Below are 12,492 nucleotides of genomic sequence, written 5' to 3'. Positions count from 1 at the left end.
GGTGTGAAAATCAATCATATTTTTCTGTTGTCCTTTTGGGATTAGATGGCAATAAATCATTTTATTTTTCCATTTGGAAATGCTGATTCTTAGCAGAAAAAATCTATATGACAGGATTTATCTTAAGGATTGAATGGTTTTTTTCAACTTCTCATTTACTCTTTTGTTTGATACTAAAGTTGAAATTAAAATACAAAGGTTATGTGTTTGGCTTATTTTTAGTATGCAGTCATTTTTGTTCTTGAACTGTCATTAAACTGACTTGGAACTGTTTGTTGCTTTCTTCTGCGTACTCCTGTGACAGAAGTGTCAATTGCAGACAAGTATTTTTGTTTCCCCTTGTATGTTACTTGGGGGTATCCAGTCATTTTGACTTTATCTTAGCAAGAACAGGTTAAAAGCTTCCTGGGGCTTTTTGCCTTCCTCAGTTATCATTATTATAATGTTATGAAATGGTGGGCAATGAGAGTTATGATTTGCAGCTGACTCCACTCAAACTTCTCTCAACTGTTGTCCTGAAGGAAGAAGGATAAGTATTCTAAACCAAACTTTCCCCTATTTCAGCTCAGTATTGACTGTCTGGGGTCCAGTGATCAAACAGTACAGATAATTGTTGTGTAAGAGTCTAAAGTGAGAGTTTGTCATGCTTTTTTACAAGGAGTTTACATATAATTATTAAATAATTTCATTAACTTTTTTTCCACTCTTCTGAAATACTAAGTCTCATGTAATTTATATGGTATCTTTGGATTAATCTTCTGTAACTGGCAAGACTTTGTCTCCTACATTTTCCAGTTATTAATTAATAGAAGTCTTACAGATTTTTTCAGATAAATACTTGAACCTAATCTATTCAGTTTGGGTTTTTCCTTTTGTTTTGTTTCTTCATATTGCTGGATATTAAAGTTTAATTAATTTTTTTAATAAATCTTAACTCTTTATGTGCATTGTTATCAGTTTGGGAAAGACGCGCCTATATTTAGAAGTGAGATGCTGCAAAAGCTTAGTAATTCACTTGCCTACAAGAAGCTGTAAGATCACAGCCTATATGATGTAATACCATGACTGAACTGGCTATGTAGAGTGATGTAGCTATGTGGTTGGTACAGTGGGAGTGTCTTTAAAAACTGAATCCGTACAGGTTTGTCTTTAATGCTAACCCATGTAGGTTTTTCTTTTGTGTATAATGTGCTGCTGAAGTCAAACAATACTTGAAGTACTTGCACCAAAGGTCTTGCATAGCTTTAATAACGTGTCAGTGGAATTTTGCAGTACTTCAGAAACAGCAGTATGATTTTGAAGTATTCAATCTGAACTGCAGCTTTTAAAGTTTGTATGACCCAGAGTGTGAGGTGACTTCCTGATATGACTCAGAAATTAAGTGGTTACTAGATCTCATGGACAGAAAGGCAGACGGAGACTGCACTCAGTTTCTTGTCTCATGGCTTATCGTTAAGGTTATGAAGATTTTTTTTTTTTTTAACACGTTTGCCTCTTTTAAAAATTACGATCTTGTTTTGTTCATGTAGGAAATTCTACAAGAAAATCAGTTTGATCTGTTCATGTCCAAATCAAATGCTTGGAAAATAAATATTAAAACTATCTGATCTTCTGTAATAATTTGTTCTCTGGCATGTTGCTTCTTATATATATTAAATGCAGTACTTAAGTAATATATCCTTATAAAATACAGAATTTTACCTGTGCAAAGGTGACACTTTTTTAAAAATCCGATTAAAGTTGGACTTTCTTTTCGTGTTGGCTGTGTACTATGTTGAGTGTTGGGGCTACTACACTTCTGAGGTTAAACTAATGATGAAACGTTATTTTGAAGGTACAGCAGGGCAGAACTGGAAATTTGGAGAAAGAGTTGGCAGTGCAGTCAACCAAAGCTGATTTCACATCTCCGCCTGCCTTATTCAAATCAGGAATTCCAGCAAACAGGTCAGTCAGGCAATTGTAACTTGACCCAAAACCTGTTTATACTGTTAACTCTATGTATTTGAAGTTCATGGTTTTTGTAGGAAAAAAAGGAAAATATGTTTCTGTAACAGAAATGAGTGGAAGAGTGATCCTAATCTCCTTTAGCCTTCAGTCACCATTACACATGAATGCTGTGCTACCTTCTTGGCTGTTTGGGAAAGAGACAGTAGAAGGAAAAACAGCAGGACCAAATAACAGTGCAACTATAAAAATCCAGGTGTTGATGGATGACACTGTTTTTTGTGTAGAATTAGATTGGCCAACAAACTGTTTCTAGCTAGTGTCTTTATGGGTATTAGCTAACACATCTTTTCAGTTAAGATGGAATCAGACAGCTATGACTTCAACAGCTGGAAGGATTCCTGGAACCCAGTCTCTTTCCTGCAAGGTAGCTTTAGCTTCTCTGTATTTTAATATTTTACTCTATTCTTTGAAATAAGGGAAATTATTTCCTTGCTAGGGTTTCTTCCCCTCCTTCTCCCAGCCCCAGGCTTTAATTAAAGTTCTGACTTTTATATCTAAGCTACTGCTCTTTGATTCCTGGCACTTGGCTTAGGATGAATCCATGCTTTTATTTTAGTTACCAAGTGATCCTGTTTAGGAGTTGTGGTTCTGTGCAAATTAAAAGTCATTGTATTATAAATGATGGTAAGAGAGGTAAAGTTGTACGCTTTTGTCATCACAGTTAAAGATTAACATCTTTGACTTGTCTTTAGCACTGCATCCGTAAGTATCTTGGCTAATTCAGAGGCACTCGTGTTCAATTATTCCATCCTTTAAGAGTCGGTTCAACACCCAAATATATTTCTCTTTGGTGGAAAAAAAGTGTTGCTTAATACTCTTGCCTGCATTTCTCTTTCACTTGCTTTCATTCCTCCTGGTAATTCTTCTCTGAGCTATCAGGTTTGTTTTTCATTACCAGCATGGAGGTTGTAGTTTACAAAATAGAAACAAAACTGTTGCTCACCAGCAAATAAAAGTTACTACTTCACTAGAATTGCATCTTAAATGTTTAATTCAAAGAAAAATTCAATGCTTGTTCATACAACGTGTCCGTGTGAGAAATTTTGCTTGAATTTGTAAATAACTGTCTTAATCATAGCTGAGCTATTTGTTGTTTAGAAATGACACTTGAACCTCTTGTCTTGATTCTGCAATATTTAGGGCTGTTGAATAGCATGAAGTATTGTGTAACCCTGAATGAGGAGTTAGAACATAATGGAAATGGTTTGGTAAATGCACATGATATACAAACAGTATGGTATAAAATAGAACGTTTGTTCTCTAGAGGTAGTTACTTAAAGATTCATTGTATGCATAGTGACAATTAAGGCTAAAACCTGAAGGAATCTATTTTGAGTGTAGTGCTTTCCAGAACATGAATAGGATTTGAAATATTTCAAACCTGTCCTAACCAGGTCATAGAGATATCTTACTGTTTTTTTAGACCGGTGATTTCCTTATGTCATTTTTCAAGGACTGCGAGATCTTATTGTCGCTACTAAAGAAATACTCAGAAGTTTCATTTACAAGCTGGATACAGAAACTGGTGTTTTCTCATTACAGTGATATCTAGAATAGCTCTCCGTCATGCAACTTTATTCTGTCAGAAGCTCTTAGGTTTTTAACCTCCATCTATGCTTTACGGGTTATTACTAAATGAATTTTAAATGAATTTTGCTTTCAGAGAAATTAGCCTGATAATGTGATGGGCTATTTATCTGCTTTCTCTGTGCTCAAGCCTTTCTGTAAGCAGAATTTTTATAGAAAATGGGTTTGTGATAGGTCATTACTATGAAAAAAAACCAGGTTTCTCTTGTTTCATGAACCAGCCTTGTGAGACTAAATGATGAAAACTCAGATATTATTTTGAAAAAATGTCTATTTTGTATATCAATGATTTCTGTATGAAATTTGTTTGCTTCTTAATTATATCAGTCAGTGGTAAGTGAGCTCAGCAAAATTGAGGTTGTCCTCAAGAGGAGGAGAATGAAGCATAAAACACATAAGACAAGAAGGAAGCCAGAAACATATTAAATACAGTTTTTACAGTATACTATAATTCTTATACTAGACTGTAAGTCTAGTGGATAAATGTGGCATCCAGTATTTAGACTGTTTCTGAATTTTGAGAAGTAGGGGGGGTAGTGTCCAAAAAGCCTTCATTGTTTATGTTACTTGTGGTGGGGATAAGTGATTTCTGAAGCTATGAATTTGGAAAATAATTGTCTTTTTTTTTTTTTTTTCCTTGTTCTTTTTTCCCTCCTTTCTCTTTGCTTTGTGGAACCTAAATAAACTCAGCTTGCCAAATGAGAATGAGAAATCTCCATGGAAGATGGTATTAATAGTGCAAATAACTCATAAATAACCATTCTCTAATTAGAGTGGAATCACTCACTGAGTTGCTGGAATGTTCCTTTCAAGCTACACTTTGTATGAACTCTGCTGTGGGTTCATGTGCATCCCACACGTGTGGATTGCCTTTTTATGTCTGGGTGTATCCATTGGGAATGCATCTGTATCCCAGGTGCCCTGATCATATAAGGGACAAACCAGGCCCTTTCTTTCTTTGCATACAGCACTGAGACAGAAACCTAGTAATGCTGCTTAACATCTTATCACTAAGCTAGGTAATGGCTGGGGAGTCTTTGAAATTTCCCCATGTGCCAACTGGCTATGACTTAATCAAGATCCAGGGCTTCAGATTTGCCCCTTTTACATACAAAACTGCTGAATTGTTAAATTCTGGAAACTTCAGATGCCTCTCTTGCCTTTGTGAAGATTGTTTTTGACAGTGGTGTCTGCTGCTGCTGCATTTGCAACTGAACATGTGCTTTCTCTTGTTCAATTTTAAGCTCTTTTATTAGAGTACTTAATGAAATCATTATTGCAGTCGTGGAAATAGGGAATTTGTCAAGTTCAAGGTATGGTGGCAAATTCCTGAACTCATCCATCATTACAAAAATTAAATCTCTTGGCAGCTGTTGGGAAGAACAGTGGACATACCACTATAAAACATTATTAAAAAAATAATTATAAAGCACCAGTTCAGTGTGAATGAGTGAGCATAGGTGTACTCTTCAGACTCCAGAAAAATTAAGTGAAAGCCCTGTTCGTTTCAGTAAAGTTGATGTCTAGAAACCAACTGGTAGTCCAGATTTGCTTCCTTTGATAATCCAGTGTTGTGTTTGGGCTGCTTCCCAAGCCAAAGTTGGTATTATTGTAATATGGTTGATATACATATTACTTTAACACCCAGTACTCTTGCATTGGTGTCCATTGCTGGTGTTTTCAATGCTGATTGCAAGAATTGCTGGCAGTGTGCAAAAAGTGCAAGAGAGGGAGAGTCTTAATTTGAAGTACATCACTCCCAAGTGGAAGCCCTGTGAAACAGTGGAGCGAGCCAAGCAGGGGGTCACCCGAGGAGGGACTTCTTGCTGTAGAAGAGAGTCATCTGTCATACACAAGGACTAAAGCTAGGTAAAATGTTTTTTCTAGGGTACAGTTTTAGACAACTAAGAAAAGATACCAGTGTCTTAGAACTTGGAAACCAAATGAGCTATTAAAAACTGAGGCAGTTTTGTTGCTTTACAAAAAATCATTTTTTCCTTTTTTTTTTTTTTTTGAGTGAAACAGTTGGTTTAGTAGTTGTTTTATAATACCTTTGTTTCTGATGTAGTTACTGAAAGCAAAATAATAATAATCCAAACTGTGGCAGTGCTGGAATATCATGTAAGACCACTGGAGAGGATTAGGGAAACAGGGTGCTGATCATTTCAGGATCTACACTGAAACAAACTGACTTTTAGGATGGAATCTTAGAAGATCAGAGAATTTCTTAAACTTGTGTTATCCTTGGAGAGGCCGCCATATAGTATATACTGGTTTAGTTTGCAGATGTGTTCTCAGACTCTTTTACCATTGGACTCTTTTTTTTTTTTTTTTCTCCAAACTGTTGTGCTTAATGAGCTTGCTTTAAAATCCAGGAGGAAGCTCTAAGCCAAGATACTGAACAGCTCAGAGGACAGGCATTTGGATCATCCTCAATATGTAGTCTGCCAAGGAACTTTAGATTATCTCTGGGCGATCTAATTGATCCTTCATGGTCTAGTGTCTGCTGTGTCTTTTACAACTGCATTGGAATCTAGGTATTTGAGCAGTTGGGATCAGAGCTATCAGTTCAGCAGAACTTGGAGCCTGTAATCCCAACTTCCAACTGTTCTCCCTGCTGTTCGTATTAATGTGATTAATAGATAAAAAAAAAATACAAGAACCTGTCTTCTAAAATTAGAAGTAATTCTTTTTTCTGTGGATTTCTTTTCTGAAATTTCCTGACAGTTTTTTTCCCAGTCTTTCTTTTACTTTGTTCTGTATCATGCTGTTGGTAAATATTGTCAGTTTTCTCTGCAATGGTTTCCTTTATAGGTGTGCTACAGATGTGCCTTTGTTTCTCTCATCCATTAGCAATGTAATTTTGTTCCTCATTTTCTAATGAAGTTGACCTAAGTGAATTCTGCTTTTTAACCTCTTTTAGAAATTAACTGTGCACTGCAAAGCAAGTAGGTTTTGTTTTATCTGCATAGGAATAATAGTTATAAATTCTCTATAAAGCTAGGTTTCTGGGGTTTATTACTTTTGGGGCTGCAAACAGGAAAGTTCACTATACTTTAGATTATTCCTCTCTTCAAAGTAGTGGTTCCCCATTGTCACAGATACCAGGTTTTAATTTTAGTAGATGACATTCAGATCCTTGTCATATTATTTTCTAGTCTGGCACCTGGAATCCTTTACTGTCCGTATATTCCCATGTGGTTCATTTATTGAAGATTTTGAAAGATTGATTATGCTTTAAATTTTAGCGTTTGTATCCAAAGGAATCCCATCATGTCTTTACCCTCAATGTAGCATTTTTAATCTGCTTTGAAAAGTTAAAAAGTTTCAGTTGGCAGCTGCGTGGCCACAGTATCAGATGGTTTTGACAGCTTAAAGATACCTCTCTTAATAGACTATGTGAATATGTACATGGGAGTTAAAATTTTGTAGTAGGAACAACTTAAATCTAACAGGCATGAGCTTAATAGATTGACTTATTTGGAAACTGAAGTGAGATACATTTGCATTTAAAAGTCACACATTGACTCCAGCGTGGACTGGAATAACTTGTCCATAGTGAACTGAAAATTTTTTTAAATAAGATGCAATGCTTCAAATTAATCATTAATAATCATTCCCATTGAGAACAAGATCTTGGAATTATTGTTGCTGCTTCCCAAAATGTTAGTTCAATTTCCGTTGTTAGCCAAAATAAGAAAATGGAATGGTAGTCATCATTAGCAGTGGAGAGCAAACTGGGGAAAGTCATTATGGTAGTGCACAAAGCTGTCATACATTGAGAGCTGAATATTATCTGTGCTTCTGTTTATGTCAGACAAGAAAAGGAATAGTAGAAGTAGAAAGGGACCACAAAAAGGTGAAATAAATAATGGAAGTTATGGAGTCACTTCTGTATGAGGAGAGATGTGGACTAGTCCAGCTTGGGAAAGAGACAGCTGAGCAGAGATACAGCAGAGGTACCACGAATACTACCCTGCCAGAGAACAGGGATACTTTTTTTTTTTTTTTTTTTTTTTTTTAAACACAAGGACTATAGGGCACCAAATACAGTTGTCAGGTGAAAAAATAGCTGAAACGGATCTCATCACTGAAGATCAAAAGTAAAACAGTGTTCAAAGGAGATTGTGCAAATGCAAGTTAACCAGCGGCTATTAAACACAGTTGCATGGAAGTCCTTAAATTTTTGATTGGCAGAAACTGGGAGGGAAAGAATGTGTGTATGCATGTCGCTTTTCTTGTCTTTTCTCTAAAAATCCATTACTACCTACTTCTAAGGTAGCTGTTCTTATTTTACATTATGTTTTGTTGTTGCCTCATTGGGTTGTAAGGGAGACTGTGGTGGGTCTTGTGCTGGTCTGTGGCTAGTTTCTTTAAAGAAGGTGGACATAGTGCTTAGCTGTGCAAATGTTTTAGGGGTGTTCGAGAGAGAGACATTGTGCATTTGGAAAACTGAGGAACAGAAGTATCAGAGTGTCAAGATTCCTTAGAGTTTCATGCAAGGTTTAATTTAAGAGTCAGTGTCTACTAGTTGCATGTAGTTTCTGTTTGATATTAAGACTGTATTCCAGGATCAGAGAGATGGCAGCTGATTTTGTTCAGTATGTGCTACAATATCATAGTATGCATGGTAGGGTTGGCTTATGCTTATTTCTGTGTCCTAACTTACCTTTGTTTGATCTTCCATGGAATCATCCAGTATGGTTTCTTGCAGCTTAGAAATTATTTCTAATGATTAGTTTATAACTATTTTACTTCAGATTTTTGTTGAAGTTCTGTTTAATGTATTTTTTTCTTACTGAGTTTTTTTGTGATCTCACTGTATTGTTCCTTTTTTTTTCTTTTTTCAGTAACAGAAGTGTAGATTTATTATCTTGTAGGGGATGGAAGGAAAATGTGGAGAGCCAACCTTTGTCCTACAGGAGTCTTTATTGCTGCATTGTTTAGTTCTACACATTTGCGTAGTTCAGCAAATTTATTGCATTTAATGTTCTTCAGAAATGGTCTTTAATGTTTTACACAGGAGAAGGAACGTTTTGGTATTTAGAATGAGAGATGTCCATAAGACCTTCTTCTCTTCCTTTTCTTTTTCCTTTTTTTTTTTTTTTTTTTTCAATTTCCTTTTCTAATTCTGCTTGTTGATTCTGGTTTGTCCTATGTTGCAGGCGATTATCTGGCACAATAGATGTGATTGGACAGACCATCACTATCAGCAGGGTGGAAGGACGACGACGTGCTAATGAAAACAGCAATATACAGGTTTTATACTGCAGATTTGCACACTATCTTTGGCTAAAAGACATTTTTGCTTTCCCCATAGCTTCTGATTAAAACATTTCAGTGTGTATGAATGAGTAATGCAGAAGTAGCCTTAAGTTCAGGAAGAAAGTTGTGGCAGTTAATTGTAATATCTTAAGATGAAATATTTGATATATTTCAAAAGATAAATGTTTTGGTGTACTCCTTACTGAAAGGAAGCGAGCAATGTTGCAGACTTACACTCCAGGAGACAGCATTGGCTCTGGTAGACTTGCATGGGATAGTGGTTGTTTACGAAGCGACAAAGATAAATATTTAAACTGTCCGTTTCTCCCCTATTCCTGCCAGACACTAATGCTGAAAGTGAAAGCCTCTTCATATGCTGTTTGAGAAATGCAATCTTCTAAAAATAAGTTGTGAAGGAATAAATAGTTGATATTACTTTTTTTTAAAATTATATTGTATTATTTTGCCATAAATTGTAAGATTAGTCTTTATGGGCTTGGATTATCTTAAGAAAACGACTAAATGTGTTGAGATTGAATATACTTTTTCTCTCCTGACTTACCTGTGGAGAAGAATCAAGGTTGCTTGGTGCCCTAGCTGCATTTTCATGCCAACTTAGGTTAAGGTTAAGCAACGAAAATAATAATGGATTGTAGTGCTTATATTGAAAACACTGCTGTGTGTTTTTCAGCTGATCTCACAGTGTTTAAGCAATTTAAAGTCTTGGGTTTTTTCATGTTTTTCATACTGATTTTAAAAATATTTTCCTTTATATATAAATTTAAGATTGTGCTTTGGGCCATGTTCAGATGGTTTATACTCCCTCTCAAATCTTACATTTGTTGTTCTCTCAGAGGTACTTGGCAAGTATGGGACACTGAATATAGGGGATGCAGACAGAAGTTAAACCATCTGAGTATGGCTCTTTAGGTGCATAAATAATACTTCCCCGTTGTAGTAACTGGAAAGAAAGGAAACCTGTTTTCTACCCTTTTGACATAGCAATTGTAACTATAGTTTGATATTTTACAGGTTCTTTCAGAACGATCTAATCCTGAAGTAGACAATTTTACCAAGCCACCTCCATTTTTCCCTCCAGGAGCTCCACCTACCCACCTTCCACCACCTCCTTTCCTCCCACCCCCTCCAACTGTCAGTACTGCTCCACCTCTGATTCCCCCACCAGGTAAATATATTACACTACATAGGATGTGAAAAATGAGAGATGCATTATCATCAGATGCTTGATGATAATGAATTAAAGACAGTGCATTCCATGCACATTTGCCTATACGTGCAGAATTTCAGAATTTTGTGTTCTACTCTTTTCTTAAATATATCTGGCAGAAACAGAAACTTTTGTCTTTACTTTCTCAGTAAGCGTAATCCCAATTCGTAAATAGTTACCTAAAACCTAAAGGTGGGATCTTGTGGTTGAAGTGAGAAGCTGTTTTCTGTAATTCAACTACTGTTAATGCTATTGAGAGATACATGTTAACAAATCATTCTACAAACTTTTGAACTAAAAGTATGGCATGCCATAAATTTGTGTCAGAAGTTGGATTCTTTGGTGTCTAAGGTCACAGCAGCAACAGAAGCTTTAATTCCCCTTTCCCCTCACCCAAAAGTCTGATAAGAATTGCATTTGTGCCGTATCCTTTCTTTCAGTCAGAGGTCTTATTAGCACCTGCTATTTTTATCCAGTGTCCTGTGTCTGTGAATCGTAGAGGAAACAAAGCTCTTTGAGAACTCTTCTTATTGTTAAATCTGGTTTGAAATTTACTGAATATTTACTGAAACTTGATATTTCTGGAAATTTACCGGGTGGAGTATCGTGGGCACTTGCACAAATAGTGTAGTTATCTGAGAGTTGTCATTTTAAGGAATTAAGTTCTAAAGGACTTAGCAAGGAACTAAGAATGGTCAGTGAGAAATGAAAATAGATGGGGAAACTTTGGGGTGTATTTGAGTAGGAAAGTGAAGGATTTGTTTATGAAAGAGACTGATTTAAGGTAGAGCTCCTTCCCTTATTTTCTCCTTTTGTTCTTTGCATTCTTTTGCTTGACTTGTTCTGAAATTATGCTAGGCAGTTTCTTTGCTATTCTGTTCGCACAGGGAATCTTTTAAAAGTTTCTCTGTTAATACCATTATGTATAAGCAAGGAAGTAACATTATTCTTTCTGTGCAACAGCGTTGTGTGGGGCTTTATAGGGTTTAAATCCTCACAGAAGAGGTTGCTTTCTTCAGTTGCTGCTGCTGATTTTAAAACTATTAACTCCTGCTGCCTGGCAAGCTCTGGCTTTCATCAGTGATTGTCATACACAAAATGGTGCAACCTAGAAAACAGAAGACATTTAAAGATGAAATAATTCTGTTCCCTTTTCCAAGTTTTTGTGCATGAATATTAAAAATAGGGTGTCTGAAGAGAGAATATGCTACTACTCTGGCAGTTTTGTGATGTTTCCCTACTGCAGGGGTCACAGAAAGGAACATGACAGTAATGCTAACTGCAGTTTTAAGATGCATTAAAACCTTTCTGATTAAAATAATACAGGTAATGCCTTGCAAGTTTTTATAAAGTTATTGTTTTAATTGTAATTGTGGCACAGAAGAAGTGATCTAAGTTGTATATTATTAAAAGCATGAGAGGAACCCCCCCACACCCCAAATGCACTTGGTGCAGGGATGTCATCTAGGTGTACTGGACTGTTCTTAGGAAACCCCTCACCTGTTGAGCTTTTAAAGGTGAAAGAAATCCACATATGTTACAGATCTAGCAAGCAGGTTTGGCTTTAGTCTTGTGGTTTACAGACAGGTTTATGACATACACTTGTTCAGAAGGTCTCCTTCAACATCCTTCCGTGCTTCGAGTAGATTCAGATTAAGAGCTGTGGATTTGGTTTCTTCAGGCCTGTGTTTTAATTGTGCTGTTGCCAGCTCTTTATCTTCAAAGCTGTTCCTAAAATAGTATCTGCCATCCCTCCTAGGTTCAGTGGAGGGGGAAGAAAAAAACTACTCTTACCCAATATTAAACCAGGACTACTTGCCAGAAAATTTAAGTATTCCAAATATAAAACATCCTCCAAAAGCCCCTTTGAAAAAGGATCTTGCTTTGAAGTTAGATCTCTTGTTCTGAATTCATTCACTCTTGTGATTCAAATCTTTTTTTGAGGAATGAGTCCTGGAATGATTCAAAGGGCCAAATGCAGAATATTCTCAAGTACTCCTAGGAGATCACTGGCTGTGGCAAAAAATGTGTTCTTTTTTGTTTGCTTGGTTTATTGCTGCGTTGGAGTAATTTTAAATCTAAAGAAGAATGCAGATGCTTCTGTTTAACAGGCTTTAAAAGTTGTTTTATGTGTTTTGGTTTAAGAGTGTAGTTAAAATGTGACATGTATGTGTGATATTAAGAAAAAAATTAATTACTCTGAAGTATTGAACTTCTGTTGCATAACTTCGGGGAGTTTGCCTACACTTAGAGCAGGATTTAGCAAGTAACTGTACATCTGCTCAGCCCCACCAATCTAAGTGTGTACTTTCTATCTTGTGATAAAGGAGAGAGAATTTGATTTAGTTTAGTCTGTGGCAAAAGGAGTTTTTACACCAAGTTGAGTTATACTACATTGCTGTGGG

The 12,492-nt window shown here is 36.1% G+C and overlaps 1 protein-coding gene across 10 annotated transcripts in view; it reads left to right on the top strand.

Annotated features, from left to right (window-relative positions):
- FIP1L1 (factor interacting with PAPOLA and CPSF1) overlaps nt 1-12,492 on the top strand; it is a 42,754-nt gene that overhangs the window by 12,082 nt on the left and 18,180 nt on the right. For all 10 annotated transcript variants that reach the window (XM_075752159.1, XM_075752160.1, XM_075752158.1 and 7 more), the window contains 3 exons: nt 1,835-1,944; nt 8,760-8,853; nt 9,892-10,045. In XM_075752159.1, the coding sequence (XP_075608274.1) occupies nt 1,835-1,944; nt 8,760-8,853; nt 9,892-10,045 (358 nt within the window). The remainder of the gene's footprint in view (nt 1-1,834; nt 1,945-8,759; nt 8,854-9,891; nt 10,046-12,492) is intronic.

This window comes from Balearica regulorum, chromosome 4, assembly GCF_011004875.1.
Source record: "Balearica regulorum gibbericeps isolate bBalReg1 chromosome 4, bBalReg1.pri, whole genome shotgun sequence".
NCBI lineage: Eukaryota > Metazoa > Chordata > Aves > Gruiformes > Gruidae > Balearica > Balearica regulorum.
This window is presented reverse-complemented; position numbering and strand designations above follow the sequence as displayed.